At 46.1% G+C, this 27,523-nt stretch overlaps 1 protein-coding gene across 1 annotated transcript in view; it reads left to right on the forward strand.

The window, feature by feature from the left end:
• The first annotated feature begins 15,626 nt into the window (after nt 1-15,626).
• ANKRD42 (ankyrin repeat domain 42) overlaps nt 15,627-27,523 on the forward strand; it is a 28,997-nt gene continuing 17,100 nt past the window's right edge. The window contains exons 1-7 of the mRNA XM_077807670.1: nt 15,627-15,666; nt 18,351-18,514; nt 20,322-20,429; nt 21,427-21,546; nt 22,272-22,407; nt 25,313-25,513; nt 26,520-26,645. Coding sequence (XP_077663796.1) covers nt 15,627-15,666; nt 18,351-18,514; nt 20,322-20,429; nt 21,427-21,546; nt 22,272-22,407; nt 25,313-25,513; nt 26,520-26,645 — 895 coding nt within the window. The remainder of the gene's footprint in view (nt 15,667-18,350; nt 18,515-20,321; nt 20,430-21,426; nt 21,547-22,271; nt 22,408-25,312; nt 25,514-26,519; nt 26,646-27,523) is intronic.

Below are 27,523 nucleotides of genomic sequence, written 5' to 3' on the forward strand. Positions count from 1 at the left end.
GATGAAGACTATCCAAGGACTCTTGGAGCAGGGTGTCATAGTAGAACAACAAAGCATAAATAATGTTGCTATTTGGACAGTTTTAAAAGCAGATGGTTAACCTGCAGGTTTTACCATCGATCTAAGGCCCCTTAATAAAGTAACCTCAATGACTGCCCCAGTAGTTGCCAAATATCCTGAAGTGATTGCTTCCATTATGGGAGGAGCATGGTCGTTCACCGTCTTGGATCTGGCAAATGCGTTCTTTGCCATACTGTTACATCCAGACTCCTGGTATAAATTTGCCTTTACATTCCTGGGAAAACAGTTCTGTTTTACCAGAACCCTCCCAGGATTTCATAATAGCCCCACCATTTGCCATATGCATGTAAAGAAAATGTGGGATAAAATGCCTAATAAGGATAATATCATATCATATATGTAGATTATATCATTAATAGCACAAAAACAAAAGAGGAGAATTTGGAAATACTAGGTCAAGTATTACAAAAAATAAAAGAAACGGGGTTCAAGGTTAGTCCAGAGAAAGCTCAGATATGTCAGCAACAAATTAATTATCTAGGAATAACGTTGGGACAAGAAGGGCGGACACCAGATAGGCAAAGGGTAGAATTTTTGCAAAAATTACCAGCTCCAACAGGTATATCAATTTAAAGGTCATTCTTAGGGATGACTAATTTCTTGAGGGAGTTTATAGAAAACTATGCAGAAAAGGCCAGTCCGTTGTATCAATTGTTAAGAAAAGGTCACAAATGGAAAAGGGGTTTAGAACAACAGGAAGCATTTACTCCTCTTAAAAGGGCATTAGCACAAGCCCCAGCTTTAGCATATCCAAAAGTAGGACAGCCTTTTGTATTGCAATTGGCTACTACAAATACTGGAATAAGTGCTATTTTAAGCCAAGACCATGGTACGGGCCTTTGACTGGTGGCATATGCATCTAAAATCTTAGATGGAGAAGAACAAGGATTTACTCCTTTTAAGAAGGAGGTATTGGCATTAGTTTGGGCTTCACAACACTGTGAATATCGATAAGACTGTCCCCAATGCTTTTGAAAACATCCCATTCACCTGTGAAATATGTGCTGACAGGGAAAATTAATGATGGGCATATTTCCAGTCCCAGATTAGCAAAATGGACATTAGCCTTGTTAAATAAGAATATAGCCACAGAAAAGATTCCAAGTTTATCTCCTATTCCTTATGATCTTCTGATAGAAGGAGAACAGCATGAGTGTCCTTTGCCAGAAACTCCTCCTGAGGGACCTGCCATGTTCCAAGGTGGAGCAATCTCAAGTGTGGTCATAGATACCATAAAAGTTACTTGGTTTGTGGATGGGTCTAGTTTTTATGAGAGAGGCAAGGCATATATGGGCTATGCGGCCGTAAGGATATCAGATGAGAAGGTTTCTGAAGGACAACGTTTACCACGCTTGGCACAAGCTGCTGAAATTGTAGCAGTAATGGGGCGCTGGAGAATACACCAATAGATGTGACTGTGGCTATTTTCACAGACTGGGTATTAAGAGCTATAATAGGTTAGACGCCTCAATGGCAAAAGAGGGGTATGAAATCAGCAGATGGTAAACCTATAAGTCATGATGAAAAATTGAAATTTATTTATGGGAATTGACACAAGAAAGAATACAACCTGTGTTAATGGGAAAAGTAAAGGCCCACAAGAAGAATGTTGAAGGGGCTCAGTGGAATAGGAAGGCAGATGAACAAACTAAGAAGGATGCCAACGAAGGGATGGTATGGAAACCAAAGTTCCAGTTAGCACCTATAACAAAAATAGAATGAGAAAAGATGGAACAAACTAATCTAGTAGCCTTACAAAGGAAAGATTCTGAGATACAAAAATTGGTGTCAAAAGAGAAACACCAAGGATGGAAAATTTGGCAGCATGAAACAGGATTAGTGTTAACTACTAAAACAGATAATATGTCTGTATGGGTAGTCCCAATGAAATAATCTCCTTAGTACATAATAATGGGCATATGGGAATAGATAAAACCCTTGATAAACTGCAAATGGCAGGTTGGTAGCCAAGTATGAGGGCGGATGTAGAGCAATATGTGAACAATTGTTTACCCTGTTTAGCTAATAATGCAGATACCAAAGTAGTAAAAGGACCATTCCATCAGAGAACAGAAGGCCCATGGGCAAGGTACAAATCAATTTTATTAGACCACTTGCAAAAACTGCAAGAGAAAATCAATATTGCCTTGTGATAATTGATCCTTTCACTAAATGGGTTCAAGCAATCCCTTTGAAAAATAATACAGCATTAACTACAGCTAGGGTTCTAGTGGATCAAGTTATTATAAGACAGGGGATCCCTATAGAAATAGTTTCTGATCAGGGACTTCATTTTATAGGAGAAATTACAAAGGGATTGTGTCAAGCTTTCAGTGTTAAACAGAGGCTACATATAGCTGGCCATCCTCAAAGCTCCAGGCAGGTAGAAAGAACGAACAGGACAATAAAAACTGCCCTAAGGAAAGTGGTAAACCAGCAAGGAAAAGATTGGGACCAAAAACTGCCTTTGATGTTAATGGCTATGTGATAAAAGAAGTGGGCGGGGGGGAGGGGAGGAGGGGGAAGTTAGCTACAAAATCCCTGTTAGTAGCTGTTCTCTACTTGCTTTACCTGTAAAGGGTTAAAAAAGTCCATAGATAAAAGGAAGGGAGTGGGCACCTGACCAAAAGAGCCAATGGGAGGGCTAGAACTTTTTAAAATTGGGAAAAACTTTCCCTTTGTCTGTCTGTCTGTTGTTAAGATAATGATAGCTAGATGGCTGGGTGTCCCTGCAGTGGCTGCATACTGGAGACTGGACAAGATCCTGCTACTTATTTTTAGCTCATCGACTTCCTTGTTCAGCCCAGTGGGAGAGGATGGCATTAAAGGTCCTGGGTTGGAGCATTGCTAATGGTAGTGGTTTCATGTGTTCCATGGATCCATTGCTACGTGGCATGAAAAGAATCCTGAGTGAGTTACTGCAAGATTGTGTCTTTGGGAATCCAGTTCCTGTCCCTGTCTCCCTGGCTGACACATGAGTTTCTGAGAGGGGAGCCACTGGGTTGGTGAGTGGGCAGGATACACCCAGCTATTGCCTGACCAGATCCTTGTTGGAATCCCAGAAAATGGGTGGGGTTTGCCATCATAAGTCAGGAAGCAGTACACCCACCCACCCCCACCAGGGAACTATTGTCTTTGTGGTGAGGTCACATTGTCCTTGTCATGCTGCAGTTTAGATTCTCCTTGGAACAAACCCGTGTGCTTCAGTCGCCAGACCCAGTTACTAGAGAAATCATTAAGGGGAGGGGACTAGACCTTTGGTCTGTCAGCTCCAAAAGTCCCATGCCTCAAGCAACTACTTCCAGGAAGTATCTCTGCTGGAGGCAATCGAGGGTCCCCATTGTCACTGAGAGCTGCATTCCAGAGCATGCCTGCTCACCCACACAGATACATTCCCAGCACATCATGGCCCCTGCTGTGATTCCCCCTCCAGAAAGAGCCACTAGGCTTTTGATCCGTCAGTGCCTGCAGCTGAGTCACCAGACAGAAATACCATTCCAGCCCAGGATTTGGAGCCTGGCTCTGGGCAGTCATCTAAAGACTCATGTTCTGTTGGTTTCAGGTCTTCGGAAATATCTTCTCGGAGGTACAGAGAAGATCATTCCTCAAAACAGCAACTCTGGCCATCTGCAACCCTCTGCTCCAGATCAGCCAGGCTGGGCTGGTCCTAGCCTACTCCATTCTGGGGGAAGCTGATCAGCTGATGGGTGATGAGGTAAGCAGCTGGGTTAGGCTCAGGAGTTTGGGGGTGGGACCCACTGCCTTTCACCTTTAGGCTATGGAAAATCATTCCCATCCTAATGCCATTCAGTGGCTGGGCAGCAACAACCTTGGTGGGGAATGAGAGTCAGAGCTGGTGCCATTGGGATGGGAGATGAATTCACCTCCACAAGCAGGATGGAGACAGCTTGTCCCTGAGCAGTTCAGAACCAGCTCTTTAGCAAGTCTATTTAATTACAAGAGTTACACCACCAGGAGAAGCTGCCATTGCTCATGGTATAGGCAAGAGAATCCCCTAGAGATGTCTATGAGCCTTTCCTGCCCCATAGGGCCTCAGCCCAGTTCCCAGTGGCCTAGTGTCCATGTCACCAGATACGTCATTTAGAGTTGCCCCTATCACTGGCAGCTTTGGGGGGCCAGGATGGTGCAGAGCTGGTACATTACCTTGGCCATGGCAAACTGACTGGGCAGGGGTGAGGCATGTGAGCTGGGGGAAATTGCTTTGCTGCTGCCCAGGCTGGACCTGCTCTGGGGAGAATTGGATGATTCCATCCACAGGGGCTGTTGATCAGCCTCATTCACTAGGGCTGCCAACCTGCAGCTTCACCATTAGTCACTGAGGGTCACTTGGGGAAAGAGCTCAGCCTCCCCCATCCCATATTACTGCTGCCAGAAACCCTCCCACCCACGCTGCTAGAGCCCCATCCCTGCCATGACTTGGTTGAGTGGATGGTGGAGGAGAGATTCTGATAACATGAGCTGAGTCCCCAGGTGGGTTTGGAGATGGAACACCTATCAGAGGGAGGCTGAGGAAATGGAAGGCGATGCTCACCCTACAATGAGGGGATGGGGGGAGGTTGTTTTAGCACTGGAGGTCACTAGAGAGAAAGGCAAGAGTCCATCCCAGCAGTCAGGAGAGTATACCTGCCCCGGAGACCCGGGCAGATGATGGGTGGAAATGCTGCTGGTTTCTATTGCCATTAATCCCTCCTGATTCCTAAGGGCATCCAAGTCTCTGACAGGTTCTTGTTCTCTTGCAGCAGGAGGATGTCACGGACAAGGTAATGTGCCAACTCCACACCATCCATTCCTTTTGCCAGATGCCTGAGGCGCTGCAAGGGCTGTGCCTCTTAGGACGCCTATGATGGGGTGTATAAACCCCACACTGGGCCAGGAGGGTTAGATAGCAGTCCTGGGCCGCTGTGATCTCACCCCATTGAACTACAGAACCTCCTCTAGCTGGAGGAGTGTGGTGAAGCAGAGAAACCAACCGTTAGCACAGAAGGGGTTAAGGAGAGCCTTTGGGCCCAGCTAGCCCGATCTGTGATACCTGCAGCTAATGCCAGGCCTGGAGGGGAGAGAAAAAAAGAGAACCTAACTCAGTTTGGGGCTGACTGGTGAAGAGAGAGGAGCTAGCCTGCCAGCCAAGGCATCCATCAGGAACCCAGCACTGTCTTCCAGGTCAAAGGACATGGAGAAAGAGACTTAGGAGCACCCATCCTTAGAGGAACCTGGGTGACAGAAGCGCAGAGACCTGGTGGGTGTTGCCCCACCTGGAGGAACCTGGAACCTCAGCAGGATGCTGCACAGGGTCTATGAGGGATCATTTTAGAGACAAGCCACCACAGGTACTTGGACTATAGGGGCCATGCCCCAAACTGAAGGAGCAACAGCAGGAAGTAGCCCAGGGCAGCAAATGTAGACTCCCCCTTGGAAGGTCCCCTATTCCGGGGTTAATTTACACAGGGCCCTGGGCTGGGACATGCTGGAGTGCAAGGGCCCGGGTCCCCCTACTGCTACCTGCCTTAAAGACTGATTGTACACAGAAACAGGAGGTCAAGCAAGAAGCCAAATATTGCAACCACTGGGTCAACTGGCTTTCCAAGGTCCCTGTTTACAAGGAGTTTAGAAGGGAGCGAGACAGCAGAGAACGAGAGGCTTTACCTTGAGAGCTCCTGAATAAGGATGCAGCAGAAGTCCTGGCTACAAGAAAGATTCTGCAAGCAGCAGCTACCCCAGGCCTGAGAGAAGGGACTAGCCCTGCCCTAAGACTAGGGAGCCCTGGGCTCTAACTTCTGGAGGATCACTGATGAGGCATTTGACCATATGCCGATTGGAGAGGGAGGGCCTGGGCTCCCCTACGAACCACCCTTTTTCGTGGAGGGGGGATAAAACCCTTTCCCCTCCTTTGGAGAGGAAGAGAGGATAGAGATGTTGTAAGCCTGAGTCTACGGTGTGCCACTCACAGGCAACATGTGGGTTGAAGACTCTTCTGTGGGGATGTTGGACTGTATACACTGTACTGGACTCTTAACTCAGAAGGGGGTGAACTTCAATTGGTGAAGTGGCCCTGTGGGTCAAGTCACTGCCTATCAAAAGGTGGACTGCCACTGGAGTGATGGCTAGCAAGGGAGGCCAGAGACAGGACAGTTGATACCAAGTGATGTACCTACTAGGCGGTAGGTACCACACATAAACCCGGCCCTCATCACAGTTGGCAAAGAAAGCAGGCAACATCCCAGACCTGCTGATAGGCCTAAAAAAGAGAAAAAGGCTAGATATGGTAAAAGTATTGAAGTGGCTGTTAGATAGTCAACAGTAACCTGCAGCCCAATTGCAGCAACAACAGTACCAGCTGCTCCAACAAATGGTCAACCAGGAGCAACAACAGGAGATATTACAGCAGCAGCTCATTCAGGAATTGGCAGAGCAGCAATAAGAACAGCAACAATGCCTCATGCAACAAATAGTCACCCTCTGTGATGGGGTGTACTCTCCCCACACTGAACAGGGAAGGGTTAACCCCTCACTGTGGGCTGAGGAAGCCATGCCCTCTCACCCCTGCTGCGCATGCTCCAGTTGGAGCACTAGTATAAAAGGGAGCAGCTCGGCTCAGTCAGGGCTGAACATCAAGGGGGGTGGACACACATCGTTGACTCCAGCCCAGGAGCTGCAGAAGCCCGATTGCAGAAGCCAGGCCTGCTGAGATCCAGGCAGATACCTGGCTACCTGAAGATGCCCAAGAGAGGACGGAGCTGCTGAGAGCTGCGCAGGCTGAGGAACCCAGAGTCCCCGGAAACTCCCGGACTGCTGTATCGGAAGTAGACCAGAGGGACTATACATGGAAATGGTTATAGAACCAAAAGCTAAGTCAGCATGTTTGGGTAGGATGCCCGCTGACCCAGTGACAAGCTGCAGTGTGGAAGTAAGGCTGGCAATACCATACCCTGCCACCCTTACTTCTGTGCTGCTGCTGCTGGTGATGCTACCTTCAGAGCTGGGTGGCCAGCCAATGGCCACCGCGATCTGGCCACCAGCTCTAAGGCAACTCTGCCATCTGCAGCAGCCCGGAAGTAAAGATGGCAATACCATAGCATGCCACCTTTACTTCTGAGCACAGAAGTAATGGGAGTAATATCATACCCTGACATCCTTATGTCTGCGCTGTTACCAACGGCAGCGCTGTCTTCAGAGCTGGGTGACCTGGCAGTGGCCACCACTATTTGGCCACCCAGCATGGAAGGCAGTTCTGCCATGAGCAGCAGCATGGAAGTAAAGGTGGCAATATATACTATGCCACTCTTACTTCCATGCTGCTGGTGGCGGTGGCTCTGCCCTCAGAGCTGAGCAGCCATCCAGCTGTCACCACTCTCCAGTCATCCAGCTCTGAAGGCACCGCACAAGTAAGGGTGGCATGGCCCACCCTTACTTCTGTGCTGTTGCTGGCAGTGGTGCTGTCTTCAGAGCTAGGTGGCTGGAGAGCAGCAGCTGCTGGCTGGGACGTTTGTCATTTGTCCATCTTACGAAGAGAGGGAAGAGCATCTTTGCGAGCAGGTTGGCTAACCTAGTGAGGAGGGCTTTAAACTAGGTTCACTGGGGGAAGGAGACCAAAGCCCTGAGGTAAGTGGGAAAGCGGGATACCGGGTGGAAGCACAGGCAGGAACGTTTGGGAGGGGAGGGCTCCTGCCTCATACTGAGAATGAGGGGCGATCAGCAGGTTATCTCAAGTGCTTATATACGAATGCACAAAGCCTTGGAAACAAGCAGGGAGAACTGGAGGTCCTGGTGATGTCAAGGAATTATGACGTGATTGGAATAACAGAGACTTGGTGGGATAACTCACATGACTGGAGTACTGTCATGGATGGTTATAAACTGTTCAGGAAGGACAGGCAGGGCAGAAAAGGTGGGGGAGTAGCCCTGTATGTAAGGGAGCACTATGACTGCTCAGAGCTCAAGTATGAAACTGCAGAAAAACCTGAGTGTCTCTGGATTAAGTTTAGAAGTGTGAGCAACAAGAGTGAGGTAGTGGTGGGAGTCTGCTATAGACCACTGGACCAGGGGGATGAGGCTTTCTTCCGGCAACTCGCAGAAGCTACTAGATCGCACGCCCTGGTTCTCATGGGTGACTTTAATCTTCCGGATATCTGCTGGGAGAGCAATACAGCGGTGCATAGACAATCCAGGAAGTTTTTGGAAAGCATAGGGGACAATTTCCTGGTGCAAGTGCTAGAGGAGCCAACTGAGGGGGAGCTTTTCTTGACCTGCTGCTCACAAACAGGGAAGAATTAGTGGGGGGAAGCAAAAGTGGACGGGAATCTGGGAGGCAGTGACCATGAGTTGATTGAGTTCAGGATCCTGACACAGGGAAGAAAGGTAAGCAGCAGGATACGGACCCTGGACTTCAGGAAAGCAGACTTCGACTCCCTCAGGGAACGGATAGGTAGGATCCCCTGGGGGACTAACATGAAGGGGAAAGGAGTCCAGGAGAGCTGGCTGTATTTCAAGGAATCCCTGTTGCGGTTACAGGGGCAAACCATCCCGATGAGTCGAAAGAATAGTAAATATGGCAGGCGACCAGCTTGGCTTAACGGTGAAATCCTAGCGGATCTTAAACATAAAAAAGAAGCTCACAAGAAGTGGAAGGTTGGACATATGACCAGGGAAGAGTATAAAAATATTGCTTGGGCATGTAGGAATGAAATCAGGAGGGCCAAATCGCACCTGGAGCTGCAGCTAGCAAGAGATGTCAAGAGTAACAAGAAGGGTTTCTTCAGGTATGTTGGCAACAAGAAGAAAGCCAAGGAAAGTGTGGGCCCCTTACTGAATGAGGGAGGCAACCTAGTGAGAGAGGATGTGGAAAAAGCTAATGTGCTCAATGCTTTTTTTGCCTCTGTCTTCACTAACAAGGTCAGCTCCCAGACTGCTGTGCTGGGCATCACAACATGGGGAGTAGATGGCCAGCCCTCTGTGGAGAAGGAGGTGGTTGGGGACTATTTAGAAAAGCTGGACGTGCACAAGTCCATGGGGCCGGACGAGTTGCATCCGAGAGTGCTAAAGGAATTGGCGGCTGTGATTGCAGAGCCATTGGCCATTATCTTTGAAAACTCGTGGCGAACGGGGGAAGTCCCAGATGACTGGAAAAAGGCTAATGTAGTGCCAATCTTTAAAAAATGGAAGAAGGAGGATCCTGGGAAATACAGGCCAGGCAGCCTCACCTCAGTCCCCAGAAAAATCATGGAGCAGGTCCTCAAGGAATCAATCCTGAAGCACTTACATGACAGGAAAGTGATCAGGAACAGTCAGCATGGATTCACCAAGGGAAGGTCATGCCTGACTAATCTAATTGCCTTCTGTGATGAGATTACTGGTTCTGTGGAAGAAGGGAAAGCAGTGGATGTATTGTTTCTTGACTTTAGCAAAGCTTTTGACACAGTCTCCCACAGTATTCTTGTCAGCAAGTTAAAGAAGTACGGGCTGGATGAATGCACTATAAGGTGGGTAGAAAGTTGGCTAGATTGTCGGGCTCAACGGGTAGTGATCAATGGCTCCATGTCTAGTTGGCAGCCGGTGTCAAGTGGAGTGCCCGAGGGGTCGGTCCTGGGGCTGGTTTTGTTCAATATCTTCATAAATGATCTGGAGGATGGTGTGGATTGCACTCTCAGCAAATTTGCGGATGATACTAAACTGGGAGGAGTGGTTGATACGCTGGAGGGCAGGGATAGGATACAGAGGGACCTAGACAAATTGGAGGATTGGGCCAAAAGAAATCTGATGAGGTTCAATAAGGATAAGTGCAGGGTCCTGCACTTAGGACGGAAGAACCCAATGCACAGCTACAGACTAGGGACCGAATGGCTAGGCAGCAGTTCTGCAGAAAAGGACCTAGGGGTGACAGTGGACGAGAAGCTGGATATGAGTCAGCAGTGTGCCCTTGTTGCCAAGAAGGACAATGGCATTTTGGGATGTATAAGTAGCGGCATAGCGAGCAGATCGAGGGATGTGATCGTTCCCCTCTATTCGACATTGGTGAGGCCTCATCTGGAGTACTGTGTCCAGTTTTGGGCCCCGCACTACAAGAAGGATGTGGATAAATTGGAGAGAGTCCAGCGAAGGGCAACAAAAATGATTAGGGGTCTGGAACACATGACTTATGAGGAGAGGCTGAGGGAACTAGGATTGTTTAGTCTGCAGAGGAGAAGAATGAGAGGGGATTTGATAGCTGCTTTCAACTACCTGAGAGGTGGTTCCAGAGAGGATGGTTCTAGACTATTCTCAGTGGTAGAAGAGGACAGGACAAGGAGTAATGGTCTCAAGTTGCAGTGGGGGAGGTTTAGGTTGGATATTAGGAAAAACTTCTTTACTAGGAGGGTGGTGAAACACTGGAATGCGTTACCTAGGGAGGTGGTAGAATCTCCTTCCTTAGAAGTTTTTAAGGTCAGGCTTGACAAAGCCCTGGCTGGGATGATTTAATTGGGGATTGGTCCTGCTTTGAGCAGGGGGTTGGACTAGATGAGCTCCTGAGGTCCCTTCCAACCCTGATATTCTATGATTTGTGGGGTGGGAAGACTATTCTTTTAATCCCATTACGTTCCCATGGGGTGGCATGGTGGGATTAAATAAATAGTCCCAGGCAAGGCTCTAGTTGGGGAGCAAATATGCTTGCTCGTCCCAGGTGCTAAAATGTTTGGTTCCACACTGTTAGCACCCTCCCTGATGGGGCTGGCAAAAGCCCCATATCATGGTCTTGGTGCCATGGCCAGGCCTGACTATGCATCAGTCAAGGTGGCCATTTTAGACATCTTTGACATCACAGCCAAAACCCAAGAGTGCTTTCACTGTGGGAAAGATCCACCGAGGTTCTGATCTTGAGCAGTGGCCCAGACCCTTTAGAAATGTTGATGACTCTGACTCGAACCTGAAAGGTGATCTGAGTGGATAAACCTCTTTTCTCTCCCTTAGACAGGAGGAGAGGATAGAGACGTTGTAAACCCTGAGTGAAGGGTGTGGCACTCATAGGCGACGTGGGTTGAAGACCCTTTCTTTTGTGGGGATGTTGGACTGTATACATTTCATTAACCCAGAAGTGGGCATACTTCAGTTGGTGAAGTGGCCCTGTGGGTCAAGTCGTTACCTACCAAAAGCTGAACCACCACAGCACTGGAATGATTGCTGGCGAGGAAGGCCAGAGATGGGGAGAGTTGATACCCAGTGATGTAACTACTAGGTGGCACTACACATAAGCCCAGCCCCCATCATAGTTTGGCAGAGAAAGCAGGCAACATCCTAGACCTGCTGTGAGACCTAAAAAGAGGTAAGGTTAAATTATTGAAGTGTCTATTGGACAGCCAACAACACCAGGTAGTCCAACTGCAGCAACAACAGTACCAGGTGTTCCAAAAAATGGCCATCTAGGAGCAACAACAGGAGATACAACAACAGCAGCAACTCATTCAGGAGTTGGCAGTGCAGCAATAAGAACAGCAACAATGCCTTGTCCAACAAATAGTGACCCTCTTACAACTTCAAGAGTCAAATGCAAATCCTGCAGCAAGACCTTCAAACACTGCTCCAGCTCCAAGCATTCAAATAAAACACACAAAGAAGAGGACTGAAGATGACCCAGAAGCCATCCTCATCACTAGGTTATCTTAGCCATCCTCATCACTTTGACTAGGTTGCCATAGCAGCACTGTCCATGTAAATTGTCCAAACCGGACAATAACTAAATGGACACAAATCAGACATCAGGAATAGTAACATACAAAAGCCAGTAGGAGAACACTTCAATCTCCCTGGACATTCTATAACAGATTTAAAAGTAGCCATCCGTCAACAAAAAAACTTCAGAAACAGACTTCAAAGAGAAACTGCAGAACTAAAATTCATTTGCAAATTTCACACCATTAATTTGGGCTTGTATAGGGACTGAGAGTGGCTGGCTGGACATTCCATAACAGATTTAAAAGTTTTATATTTGTCAGAGTGAAATAAACTCTGATCTCATTTACATGCACCTCTCTGAGGAACTCTGCACAGGAACCAACCTGACACTATGTCATGCTCCTGTACCAGACATGAGAGGGTCACAGAGCTTCTTTCTGAGCAAAATACTCACCAGGGCTGAGCTTAGTTTAAATAAGGTTTGTTACATACAGCACCACCCAGTGGTTCAACAGTATAATATAGTTTAGCATTCTATTACACAGCCCGCTCTACTCAAAATGGGAGACACACATGCACACACACAAACATCTCTCCACATAGGGACTTCCCTACAGAGATCCCATGCCATATTGCTTCCCTAGTCATCCACTTACATACACCTCACTCACTTTACAGAGATCCATCAGACAAACAGGTTTCAGAGTAGCAGCCGTGTTAGTCTGTATTCGCAAAAAGAAAAGGAGTACTTGTGGCACCTTAGAGACTAACCAATTTATTTGAGCATAAGCTTTCGTGAGCTACAGTTCACATCATGCCAGACAGGCATGGATGCATCCAATGAAGTGAGCTGTAACTCACGAAAGCTTATGCTCAAATAAATTGGTTAGTCTCTAAGGTGCCACAAGTACTCCTTTTCTTTTTATCAAACAGGTCACCTTTAAAGAGACCTCCAACCACCTTTTCCCTGAGACACACCTGATATGTCTCTTTAGAGAGACCCACATCCATCCCCACAGTTACCACCACCCCCCCAGACACCTGTTACACACACAACTGACACTTCCCTCCTCCCCCACTCCCAGACCTCTAAGACCTACACCCTTTACAGACACCCTGACACTGCCCTACTTCTCCCACAGACCCAATACCTAGACCCCCCCCCGACACTACCCTCTTTTCCCACTCACAGAGACCCCTGATATGTACACCCGTCATAGACACACTGATAATGCCCTTCTCCCCACTTACAGACCCCCCACAGACACCATAAAACTGTGTTCCTTCCCAACTCACAGACCTGAGATCTAGACTCCCCAGACACCCTGACACTGCTCTCCTCCCCACACTCACAGATCCCCCACCCCTGAGATCTAGACACCCAGACACTGCCTTCATCCCCCACTCACAGACCCCTGGTACCTACACCCCTCACACACCCCCTGACATTGCCCTCCTCCCCCGCTCACAACTCCCTGGTACCTACACCCCTCACACACACCCTGACACTGCCCTCCTCCCCCGCTCACAACTCCCTGGTACCTACACCCCTCACACACACCCTGACACTGCCCTCCTCCCCCGCTCACAACTCCCTGGTACCTACACCCCTCACACACACCCTGACACTGCCCTCCTCCCCGGCTCACAACTCCCTGGTACCTACACCCCTCACACACACCCTGACACTGCCCTCCTCCCCTGCTCACAACCCCCTGGTACCTACACCCCTCACACACCCTCTGACACTGCCTTCATCCCCCACTCACAGACCCCTGGTACCTACACCCCTCACAGATACCCTGACACTGCCCTCCTCCGTCCCTCACAACCCCCTGGTACCTACACCCCTCAACACCCCCTGACACTGCCCTCCTCCCCTGCTCACAGACCCCTGGTACCTACAGCCCTCACACACCCCCTGACACTGCCTTCATCCCCCACTCACAGACCCCTGGTACCTACAACCCTCACAAACACCCTGCCACAGCCCTACTCCATCCCTCACAACCCCCTGGTACCTACACCCCTCACAGACAACCTGACACTGCCCTCCTCCCCCGCTCACAGACCCCCTGGTACCTACACCCCTCACACACCCCCTGACATTGCCCTCCTCCCCCGCTCACAACCCCCTGGTACCTACAGCCCTCACACACCCCCTGACACTGCCCTCCTCCCCTGCTCACAGACCCCTGGTACCTACAGCCCTCACACACCCCCTGACACTGCCTTCATCCCCCACTCACAGACCCCTGGTACCTACAACCCTCACAAACACCCTGCCACAGCCCTACTCCATCCCTCACAACCCCCTGGTACCTACACCCCTCACAGACAACCTGACACTGCCCTCCTCCCCCGCTCACAGACCCCCTGGTACCTACACCCCTCACACACCCCCTGACATTGCCCTCCTCCCCCGCTCACAACCCCCTGGTACCTACAGCCCTCACACACCCCCTGACACTGCCCTCCTCCCCTGCTCACAGACCCCTGGTACCTACAGCCCTCACACACCCCCTGACACTGCCTTCATCCCCCACTCACAGACCCCTGGTACCTACAACCCTCACAAACACCCTGCCACAGCCCTACTCCATCCCTCACAACCCCCTGGTACCTACACCCCTCACAGACAACCTGACACTGCCCTCCTCCCCCGCTCACAGACCCCCTGGTACCTACACCCCTCACACACCCCCTGACATTGCCCTCCTCCCCCGCTCACAACCCCCTGGTACCTACACCCCTCACACACACCCTGACACTGCCTTCATCCCCCACTCACAGACCCCTGGTACCTACAACCCTCACAAACACCCTGCCACAGCCCTACTCCATCCCTCACAATCCCCTGGTACCTACACCCCTCACAGACAACCTGACACCGCCCTCCTCCCCCGCTCACAGACCCCCTGGTACCTACACCTCTCACACACCCCCTGACATTGCCCTCCTCCCCCGCTCACAACCCCCTGGTACCTACACCCCTCACACACACCCTGACACTGCCTTCATCCCCCACTCACAGACCCCTGGTACCTACAGCCCTCACACACCCCCTGACACTGCCCTCCTCCCCTGCTCACAACCCCCTGGTACCTACACCCCTCACACACCCCCTGACACTGCCTTCATCCCCCACTCACAGACCCCTGGTACCTACAACCCTCACAAACACCCTGACACTGCCCTCCTCCCCTGCTCACAGACCCCTGGTACCTACACCCCTCACACACCCCCTGACACTGCCTTCATCCCCCACTCACAGACCCCTGGTACCTACAGCTCACAAACACCCTGACGCTGCCCTACTCCGTCCCTCACAACCCCCTGGTACCTACACCCCTCACAGACAGCCTGACACTGCCTTCATCCCCCGCTCACAGACCCCTGGTACCTACACCCCTCACAGACAGCCTGACACTGCCCTCCTCCCCCGCTCACAGACCCCTGGTACCAACACCCCTCACACATCCCCTGACACTGCCCTCCTCTCCCGCTCACAGACCCCTGGTACCTACACCCCTCACACACCCCCAGACACTGCCCTCTTCTCCCGCTCACAGATTCCTAATACCCCCCCAGAAGACACTGTCTTCCTCCCACACTGACAGACCTTAGACCTGCCCCACACCACTACCTTCCTCTCCCAGCCATGCCCAGCCCAGCCCGACATTTCCCTTTCCCGTGTGACATTGGCCCTAGCCCCCCCCTCCCCAGCCATACTGCAGGGACACCCAGCCAAGGGGAGGAAGTGATCAGCACAGGAAGTGTACACTGTTTCTATAGCAACCCCTCTGCAGCAGCCGCCAGGGCAGGCACAGAGAGGAGGAGGATGTGAGTGAGGAAGGCTCCCTCCTGGCTGAGTGACCAACATGCCTACGAACGGGGCTGCTGCTTCTGCCACTCCAGCTGGTGAGCCTGGCTCAGCTCCTGCCCCTTCCCAGCACCTATGAAGCTGCTTCCTCAAGGGCTGGAGCCACAGGGTTCATGACTTTGCGGGGAGGCATGCAGGGGGGAGGCATGCAGGTTATTCTGAATGCTCCTTCCTCCCCACCCTGATCTGTGTAGACTGGAAGCCCTACTCCAGCATCGGGTAATGGCATGTCATAGCACAGGGATGTGACTGCATTGCGTTTATCCTGCTTGACAAACTGTTAAAAATATGGTTAAGCATGGCCCTGGGGCGTCAGGACACCTGGGTTTTATTCCTGGCTGTACCATTGATGACTCACTAATAAATGAGGCTCACTGAGGTTCCTGATTAAAATCTGCAAGTGGCTCAGACAGAGAGGTTATGATTGCTATTATCATAAGATCTTTCCTTCTGTGTGCACTGTGAAATACCCCCTTAGAGGTTCAGTGTGTAGCTGATTCATATTTTTTTTACTAATTAACAACAAAGAAAAAATCAAAGTCTCAACGTTGTTTCTCCTTCACGGGGTTCAGAATGAAACTATTGTTCATATTTTGAAATTTTTTCCAGATTTTTTTACCTCAAAAATGGTATTGAAATTTTCACCAAATTGGTTATTGATGTTTTTGTTTGCTGAAAACTGGGCTTTCTGTTAATGAACAATCTCTATAACCACTTTGATAATAGTTTCAATAAAAAGTTCAATACAATGTGACAAATTGGGAGGTTAGCTGGGAAGTAGTACAGAGGTATTGGGCATCTGGATTACCTTTACCTTTCAGGTTGCAGATCTCAGTATATCTGCAGTTTTAGGGGGCCACTGTCCATTCCATAGAAAATGGGGAGTGCAAACTTCTCCCTCTTTACCAATTAGGTGTTTCCAAGGACATGCCACAAGTCAAAATTCACCATGTTTGCCAGCCCTTCTGTGTGTTTGTGTTATGGAAGAGATTATTTAACCCAAACTCATTGCATTAACATTGTCAAAATGCCCACATGTTCTTCTCATTGAATACAGTAGGTCAGATTCTCAGCTGATGTAAATCAGTATAGTTCCATTGAGGTCTGTTGGGTTACTGTCCTAATGATACTGCTGACACTGTTTTTGAAAATAAACAAAAACAAATAACTCCTCTCCAAAAGAAAACAAAAAAAACCCCCAAAACCACCAGCCAAAAGTAAGCCCCCAAGATTGTTGAGGCCTGGACTATCTCTTTGTTCTGTGCTTATACAGCACCTAACACAGTGGAGCTCTGGGTTCACAACTGAGGCTTCTCAGTGCCATTGCAATACAAATAAATAAATAGCAATAATGTGCAGAGATAGAGAGAGAACACTTGTTAGGGACATTCATGCACTTTTTACATAAATTGTGTGGTGATTTCCTAATAATACTTAGCATGTATATGCTTTAGCATCTAAAATTGCTCTACAGTGTTGAGTAACCATTATTATTCCTACTTTGCACAGGGAGAAGTTGAGGCACAAATAGGTTAAGCCCCACATTCTGAAACTTGTGTGATCTGTAGCATTGGATCCTGTATCTGTGAGGATCCTCATCACCTTGGCAAACCTAATGAAATAACACAATAGTGCACTCTGATACCACTGCTGTGGAAGGTGGTTCTTTGCTGACATCTTATTAGCCATTTTGGGTTACTTTTAAACTTAGCTGTCTGAAGTTAACTGTCTAGAACCATACATGGGCTCATACCAGGCCATTTATTTAGGTTTGCAAATTTTGGCCCTAAGTGACTTGCCCAAGGTCACACAACTAGTTTGTGGAAAAGCCCAGAAGAGAACTGATGTCACCTGATTCCCACTCCAGTGCCAGATTCTCTGGATGATACTGTCTGTAAATTTACAGCCTGATCCTGCATCACCAAAGTCATTGAGACTGTTTGCCAGAAGTTGGGAATGGGCAACAGGGGATGGGTCACTTGATGATTACCTGTTCGGTTCATTTCCTATGAAGCACCTGACATTGGCCACTGTCGGAAGACAGGATACTGGGCTAGTTGGACCTTTGGTATGACCCAGTATGGTCGTTCTTATGTTCTTGTCACAGACGTCAATGGGAGCAGGATTGCAGGCCATAATAACAAGCTGATGGCTACCGTAGAAATGCCATAGCTATTAGTAATACCAAGCAACACAGGATGATTAATAGAGTAAGTGTAGCCTAATGGATTGTGCACTGGACTGGGATCTATTCCTGGCTCCCCTGCTGGGTGACCCTGGGCTTGTCTCTCTGTGTCTCAGCTTCTGTAAAATTGGGATAATGATGCTTACCTCCTTTGCAATGTGCTTGGAGAGCTGCTAATGACAAACACTATGTAAGAGCTAAGCGTTTTTACTGGACAAAGAATCACTCTCTACAGTAGTTGTCATTCTGGTATCAAAATATGCTAAATGATAACTTGATGTTTCAGTAGGTTTGACCGTGTGATAAAGGTTCTCACAGACATAGCATCCAGTCCTACAGCCCTCATTCTGAAAAAGTTTATATTGGCTACTAGGGATGGGGAGTTTTGTCAGAGTAAAGATCAGGTTCATTATATTGCTGATGAGCATCTTCAAAACTAATAAACATTTCCATGTCAGCATCTTCTGATTCATTCCATGTTTCATGTCCCCACAATGTCATCCAAGTGGTTAATGACCCTTTGTTATTCTTCAACAGCTGTCAAGAAGAAGCCAAATTATGCTAATCTACATGAGGCAGTGAAAGCCGGTGATGTAGAACAACTTGCATCAATGGTAAAAAGCGGAGCCAGTATTAATGAGGTGGATTTAGTCCATAAATTTACACCTTTGCACTGTGCAGCGCACTCTGGAAGCCTGGAGGTAAAACATTTTTTTAGATCTAGGACACAACAAGGTTCTTATGGATCAATGCTTTCCTTCTCAGGATAGGAGAGACTGAACACAGGCTTGCAAGCTCATGCTGATCTGGCTGAATCAATAATCTCTTTGTCTATTTATTGCTTAGTAAATCCATTCAGCACTAGTAAAGCAGGAACTTATGATGCATATACACTTTAAATATGATGCAAAAATTAATATATTATTTTTCAGTTTTCTAGACTTATTGTGCCTTTTCCATGCCCTAGGCATGTTATATGTATTCAGCGTCACAGGATTTCATAGTACATTACAGAAAAACCCAGAGGAGACTTTCCCAGTCCTAACATAGGCTCCATTTATAGTCTTCCTTACAGACTCATGCCTTCCTCCATCCCTCAAGCAACCTGTTCCGTCCTCCTCCCCTTCACTTCAGGGAAAGCCCAGGGAAATATGTAACATTTACAGAAAATCCTAAAAGTAACCAAATCTGGGCTCTGGCCAACTAGATGAAAAGCGAATTTAAGAGCCATTGATTTCAACTGAGAAGTGTGCCACCAGCCCAGTTCCCTCTTGTACTCAAACTAAGATTCCATTGGTACATCAGGTGGCTGAAGAAGGACTTGACAGGACTGTAACCATTTAGAGTTTTACAGATCAAAATCAACACCGTGACTATTTACCCGTAAATCAGTTGACAACCGCTGCACAAGTGTTATGAGCTTCCAGAGATTAAAAACTGGGCTACCACATTCTGAACTAGCAGCTGTGTCATGTTGTAACCTCATGTGGAATGCACCGTAGCAATCTAACCTTGAAGCGACAAATGCATGTGTAACTGTGGTAAGATCCATATACCAAAGGAAACTGCTTGCTAAATGCAAGTAATAAGAAATACATTGCTGCTTTCCACGTGTCCAGAAACCACCAGGGAGCTAACAAGACCCCCAGGTTTTTGGTCTTTAGAAACAAACTGTGCTCATATTCCATCAGTCTGGGCTGTTTCTATAGTTTCTGCCATTTTTCCAATGATTCCCCCACCCTGTAAGTCAAGTCATGGTCTTGTTTGGGTTGAGTCTCATCTAGCCAACCTTCTCCAATGCCCCAGTTAGAGAGACAATAGAGGAACCAGTGATGGAGCCTGGCTTAAACTGCTGCTGGAGAAAATGTTGTACACCTAACAAATAAAGTTTTATCTCATGCTCTGGAGGGCACCTAGAGTTGCTGGAAGTGACCATTAGAGCACAAAATAATACCTCTGAAAGTGAGGCTTGGTCATGGGAAGATGGGAGGAGAGAAAGGGTACCACAAGTCCAGGAGTTTAAACAGAAAAATGTGGGAAGGCAAAGGGTTGATATTTTTCTTTGTTTGCAATAAACATAATCAGAATTGTAGAGAGGTATGTTTGTGCCCATTTCTCGAATTTTTAAATGTATCCTTTCACTTTCATAGTGGAAAGAAACATTACACAAATAGCCCTATAGGTTACATCTTAAATCTTTTAAAATTGAAATGTAAAATTACATAAGCCATACTATAAGATCAGTAAGGCATGCTTGGGTCCGCTTTAGTACGCGATTGGTATATTTCTTGGATGGATGAAGGAATGAAGCTGTAGCTTTCTAATGCAGCAACAACTTACTAATGCATGCTCTGTTGTGATTTATTGTAATAATGGAGAATTCCGATAATGCTTTGAAACATAATATCAACTGATAATTTGCAGTGAATTCCCTATTAGAACTGTATACTGGATCCATGATAATAACCTATATTTAAAACAAATGAATGTCTTTGTTTTGATTGGTAGTGTCTTCACTGGCTGCTCTGGCATGGGGCTGATATAACAGCTTTAGCTATAAGAGACTGGACAGCAGCTCACCTCGCTGCTATCAGAGGTCATGATACTTGTATGCAGGTAAGTGTAAATATTGACATCAAAAGTAAATAGGGCCGATCCTCACTCATTGTGGAACTGTGACAGTTCACACCAGCTGAGGATTTACTCCAGGGTTCTGAAAAGAAGTGGTAACAAGATTCATACTGTATATCATGGTGGGGTTTTCAAAGCTGCATAGGATATTTAGATGCCAACTGGACATCTGTATCCCTTAGATCAGTGGTTCTCAACAAGGGGTCCGAGGCACCCTGGGGGGCCGTGAGCAGGTTTCAGGGCGTCCGCCAAACAGGGCCAGCATTAGACAGGTCAGAAAGCTAAAGCCCCCCCGCATGGGGCTGAAGCCTGAGGCCTTGAGCCCCACCACCTGGGACTGAAGCCAAAGCCTGAGCAGCTTAGCTTCATGGGGGCTGCTGTGGCATAGGGCCCCAGGCAAATTGCCCTGCTTGCTACCCCCTAATGCAGGCCCTGGCTTTTGTATGCAGTAAACCAGTTGTTGTGCCATAGTTGGGCCATGGCATTTTATAGCATGTTGGGAGGACCTCAGAAAGAAAAAAGTTGAGAACCCCTACCTTAGATAGCTTTGGAAACTTCAGCTAGATATTTTCAGAATTAGAAACATTTCTGATTATAAATAATACACAAGATAGATCTACCTATACATTATTATTATGTTCTTTATTGTTTGTACAGTGAAAGTGCCTAGAAGCCCCAATCAGGGACCAGGACCCCATTATATTAGCTGCTGTACAAACCCAGAATGCAAAGATGGTCTCTACCCCGAAGAGCTTATGATCTGTGTGTAAGGCAAGAGACAACAGGTGGATATAAGACAGAGAGATGGGACAGCACAATATACTGCATTCATTGCTATGAGAGAAGACAACATCCATGTACTTATTTAATACTCCTTCCTACTTCACCCAGAAGTTACCCTGCTGACAGTATAAAGTAATCCTCCCAGGCGACATTTGCTATTTAATTTTGTAAACTGAATTTCTGCTTTGTATTTATTTAGGCCCTTGTAATGAATGGAGTAAACTTAACAGCTCAAGATGACCGAGGATGCACTCCGTCACACCTAGCTGCAGCCCATGGACAATCATACACTTTACAAACCATACTCCGGAGTGGAATGGTGAGGAAATTTTATCTTCTGCGGGGATTTTTTTTTCTTTTTTTGAGAAATGGTACACTTGAATTATACCATTACAACTCCCTACAGGAGGGCCAAATCATGGTATACTTTTGCAAACAAAAACGTCTATTGATTTGATGGGACTTAGGACTGTAGGATTTGACCTGTAGTTTAGTTATTGTGTGTGTGCTATTGGTGAGAGCATACTAGTTTAAATTAATGTTAGTTATTTATTATGAGGCACATAAGGAAAATGATCCAAGAATTTAGAGAGAATGAATACTTTGGAAAAGTAGAACATTTCATTAGCTGATAGTGACTTAGTTAAATAGAGATCAGAAGCTTTTATTATCATGATCTTTTTCAATCATAATATTTTTTAGCTTTAAAAAAAGGCAAATTTATATCTAACATATAGTGAGCAGCAACATGGCCAGAGTATGTCAAAAATGTTATATATATAATGTGTGTGTATGTGTTTTAATTTTTTAAATAAAACCAAAAAACGTAGGGGAAAGTATGTATCTATATGCCTATAAATGGGAATCATTTGTTCATAGCATCTTTATTTAAAGTTACTTAAAAGTAATATAGGTTTTCATAACTGATTTGGTTACCTACTATAAATTCCTGATTTCTGTTTACAAATGTAATCTCTGATGTACATGTTGTTTCCAACGAAACATATAGGAACTAAATAAATGAACCTGCTGCTTTCATTCTAGGATGCAAATGTTTCAGATAAGAATGACTGGAAGCCAGTTCATTATGCTGCTTTTCATGGCCGCTTGGGTTGTTTGCAGCTTCTTATTAGATGGGGAGCTACTATAAATGACGCGGATGACAATGGAAATCTTCCAGGTACCTTGGGGAAAAAGAAGTCTACAGCTCTAACTTTTGGCTTTTAGTTGCTCTGTTATGTGAATATTTAGCAAATGACAAGTCATATACACTAGCAATATTTGCTAACAGATTTCACAAAGTTGCCACAGTTATCTTCCAAGAATTGGGGGAATTTATGTTATCCATAACGCTGATGCATGGTAACTGTTAGCTAATGCTGACTTCTTTTTATGGCAACCAGTGATGAGTTTCATCAGATACATTCTATGGCACTTTCTCATTCCTATATCCCAAGTTGCAACTATTGGGCCATATTCTGAACTTGGTGGCACTGGAATAAGTCTGGAGTACCCCAGTGTTTTCATTGGAGTTATTTCAGATTTACATTTGACTGAGATCAGATTCTGGATCATCTGATTTTGTCCCAATTCTGTCTCTTCCCCATCCCTGGCTCTTCATCCAAGTCCCATTCTCATCACATACAAAGTTTCAGTCTCCATTTCTCAGTTGTCTCATCCTAGTCCCAGTCTCCTTGCCCAGCAGGTCCTAGGACTTGTCCAGATGACCATTTAATGCACAGCATGCTGGGGTGTAAATCTGCATCGCACTAGCATGTTGCATACTAACTTCCCATATGGACTCTGCTGCTGCGCACTAAAAATTCCTGAGTGCACTATGAGCTACTCTGCTTTGAAACAGAAGTAGATCAAAGTGCACTAGGAACTTTTAGTGCATGGTGGCAGGGTCCACATGGACAGTTAGTGCATGGCAGGCAAGTGTGAGGTAGATTTACGCTCCATCTTGTCACGCACTATTTGTCTAAAAAAGCCCCTAGTCTCACTCCTCCAGAATACCTGTCCCAGTCTCCCCACAATGTCCAGTCCCCTTGTCCAGCTGGTCCCAGTCTTCCATCACCTGGTCTTTCCCTGATCTGTCTCTCTCTCCACCCAAACCTCCACTCACTACCCCACACACATTCCCACTGGCTCCCTGCTCCTAGCCCCAGTCTCCCTCCCCAGGCTTCTCATCAAATATCAGTGTCATCCCCTGCCAGCTCCTTTTCCCATTCTCTTGGCCCAGCCAATCTTTGTCTCCCCTCCCAGGCTCCTTGTCCCAGTCTACTCCTCCTGCCTTTCTCCACATCTGGTTCTTGTCCCCTCTGCATTTGAATCAGGCAGCTTCTTCCTGTATATTGCCTTGGCCCAATGATGGGGAGTCACTGAGAGCACAGGAGAAACAGTCTCTCAGTTCTCAGTTCACGTATCTGGACCCAGAATCAGCATGACCTGCAGCAGATGCAGGGAAAGTCCTGCTCAGCCCTGGATTGGAGCATGCCCAGTACGGACAGAATCTTCAGGGAATTTAGCTTCTAAAATCTAAGAAGTCTCTACTGAGCATGTGCAAATTGCGATTTTTTTAAAGGCTTATAACTTGGCCAAATTCAGGGGGGGAGAAGGGGCTAGAACAAGGTAAGGATGGCAAAAGGCATATCCCTGACACAAAGGCCACGGGCCTGCCTAATTTCAAATCCCTGCTCCAAAGTGTGCGAGTTATAGACCTTTTCAAAGAAAACCTTAACAGACTTTTTTAAATGGGCAAAACAACATAATTTGGCTGAAATTAAATGACAACAACAAAAAATCAGCCTGAGGCAGATGCCTGGCATGGAAAATTTCAGCCTAAATGGTTGAAGTTTGGCAAAGTTATAAGCAACTGAAAACAGGATCTTATAATAAGAAGTATCGGGCCACCCTTGATAATAGGGAATCGGCAGTGCTACCAGCCCTACCTACAATATAATGGCTCCTTTGAATTCACCTCTTCCTGGGAAACTCTGCATCTGCTTGGGTGAAATCCTGACTCCACTGAAGCCAATGGCAAAATTCTCATTGACTTCAACGGAGCCATGATTTCACCCCTTGAATTCTGGCCTTATGCAGCAGGCTTTTTTACTGCAGAGCCTCATAGGATTTGCATGGAGTGGAAGGCTGTGCATAGTTTGTTAGATAGTTCCTTTAGTTTACACATGGCAAGAATTTACTTATATGAAATACATTAGTGGTGCTTGAACTGGATATAATGTTTTAGCTATTACAAGGGTAATAGAATTCTTAATTGAAGAGAAACCATTTTTCTTTACAATAATGGACTTTACAGTGAAATATTCCATCTTTCTGTCAGTAGCATATCAGCCATATTATACAGAATGTTTTCATGCAGTGACATTAGGTAACTAGTAAGTTTTTATTTGACATTCAGTTCCTCCTTCCCCTTTCCCACTGATGGGAATGGAAAACATGACAGTTTATAATGCAATGAGCATATTTTTTGCACTTCCATAGCTCATTTCATTATGGCTGCCAGCGCTCTTTATAAACATTAAATATTGAAGCCGTACAGTACCCTGTAACATCAGCAAGGTAACATGTAACCCACCAATACAAAGGAGCCACCTTTGGGGTAGAACGTAGCAGCTGCTGTACACAGCAATACTATACAACAATCCAGGACAGAAAAGGAAGAGGAATTCTGTATAGAAATGAAATTATAGGGGAATTTATGATTTTGTATTTAAAAAAAAGATATGAAATTAGATTAATCTTCTGCTTGTTGTAAATAACTGCACTATGTACGTCAAATATAAATAAGGTGAATTAAGCTCACACTTTGGAGCAGGTTTGAAGCTGCTGAGAAGCTGCTTTCTGGACTGGTGAGATATTAATCCTCACATTTATGTATTGTGCTGTTTTGTCTTTGCCTAATAAAACCTGAATAACCCTTGGTTATCTGACATCTGATCAATAGTCTAAATCAGACTCTAACAGTGGGCTGAACAGTAACAACAATTTAGCTAAGTACCTCTTCATTTGGCAGGTGGCTGTGCTCAGGTTTAATATTGCCATGTTCTTCCTTTGTGCAATAGCTCATCTGGCAGCAATGGAGGGCCACCTGCATTGTTTTAAGTTCTTGGTTAGTAAAATGGCCAGTGTGTCTCACACCTTGAAAGCCAGGAATGACCATGGGGAGACCCCAAAGGACTTGGCACAGAGATTCTATAAGGATAATATTGTACAGTACATCGACAGCGTGGAACATGAGAGAGATCATCCAGAAGAACAGGAAAGTGAGTAGGTGCCTGAAAAGCTTCTGAGATACTAGCTTGTAAAACAGAAAATGCCACAATGCAACAATAACTCTGTAGAAATGAGTGATACAAATGATCTGGGCAGCAGGTGATTCTAACTTTCAAGTGGAACTGTGTATAAGCAGTGTGAGAAACAGCTGAAGCTTCCGATAGTTGTTAACTTTATTTACATGTTTGTCATGTCTCCGATTTTCTCATAATGAAAACAAAACAGCAACACTATACTATGCAGTCCTTTTGCTTTAGTTATACAAAGCTGTTCATATTCCTTTTACAATCTGACACATATTCCAATGTCCACAAATTTCCAGGCAGTTACATATTTAGGACAAGATTTTGGTTCCCTTATTCATTTTGAGTTATACCTTACTCTGGCAATAGTCCCACTGAAATCAATAGGACTACTTGATAAGTAAGTATTATTCAAGAGAAAGGATAGCAGAAGCTTGCCCATTATGATTATTCTGAAGGGAAGACTTGCTCGATTTTTCAAGCACTCATTCCATATCTATTAGTCTTTTCTTAGTATTAATCATATCAACTAACAAGAAAAATCAAAGTGCCTCAATGGATAATTTTTCCACCAAGAAAAATTAATACATTGTATATCCTACCTAGGACCATTGACTTGAAAATAAGGAGACAGCTTCAGTTCCCAGCATTATTAGTCCATTAACTTTCAACCAAAGGTATATTTATTACTACAGAAATATGAAGTGAATCTCCTCTCTGTAAAATTATATAAGATGCCTGTAGCCAGTAGCCAAGACATGCTTAATGAAGCCTGTGATGATAATGCTATGTTCTGCAGCCGTGTTTCAACCAATTAAGGGTGCATTAACCTCACTAACAAGTATGACATTTCCATGTTTAAATTATTATTTAGAGAGAGAAACTATGAAAGGTGAGGTGAAAAAATAGCTTGTTTGCCTACTTATTGGAGTTACCGGCATTTACTTGGATTCATGTCTGTTCCATTTTTCAGATTTAGCATTTCCAGGTCATGTTGCTGCCTTCAAAGGGGACTTGGTGACACTTAGAAGATTAGTGGAAAGTGGAATCATCAATATTAATGAGCGGGATGATAAGGGATCCACTCTCATGCACAAAGGTCAGTAATTAGGAACTGTGTTGCAGCTCATTACTGTTTGTTATTGACTTGTTCGCTTACTTATTTAAGTGGCTGCTCATCAGGTAAGCTCATGAACTACAGCATCTCATTTTCCCAAGAGCTCCAAAGGGCAGCCAGCAGAGATTATGCAGACAAAAATACATATTTGGTGGTTGTCATCCTTTGTATGCATCACAAGTTGAAGTCTAGATTGTTACTGCTGCATCACCAAGGGTAGCAAGATGGTGCAGTGCACTCTCCAATTTCCTAATCATGCATTTCCCCACCATATTTGACCATCTTCATCACTGCCCTTCAGTCACCTTGTAAAGATTGAAGTAAGCCAAATTTCTGCATTGTGGCAGCCACTCTGGCCATTTCAGTCAGCAGCCTGTTAAGCCTAGTCCAGGATCTGCATCCCAGGTTGCAAACAGCTGGATGTAAGTGTGATATATCTGGGTACAATCTAAACTATATGAGCAGTTGTGCCACCCTTGCCCTGCAACCTGGGGTGCCTTACAATGCCTTGATGAAGAAGTTCCCACATGGGCTGCTCACAAAGCCTTCCACCATGCAAGCCACACCTGAGTGTTCGTGTGTAACTGCGGCCTGCCAGCCACATATGGCTTTCACCAGCCTGGGTTATATTGCAGGGTGACCCCAACACGCTCCCAGTTTTGATTTCCACCCAGGAAATTTCCACCCTCTCCTGGGCAATACAAGTTTATATAAAGTCTGTTATTTCTTTAATATATATACAACTTGCCACTCCAAACGGAGTTTCCCAAAAACTTCAATTTAAACACACTGGATTAGATGAAACAACAGAACAAATGTATTAACTACAAAGAGAGAAATTTTAAGTGAGTACAAGTAAT

Source organism: Eretmochelys imbricata, chromosome 1 (genome assembly GCF_965152235.1).
Source record: "Eretmochelys imbricata isolate rEreImb1 chromosome 1, rEreImb1.hap1, whole genome shotgun sequence".
In the NCBI taxonomy this organism is placed as follows: domain Eukaryota; kingdom Metazoa; phylum Chordata; order Testudines; family Cheloniidae; genus Eretmochelys; species Eretmochelys imbricata.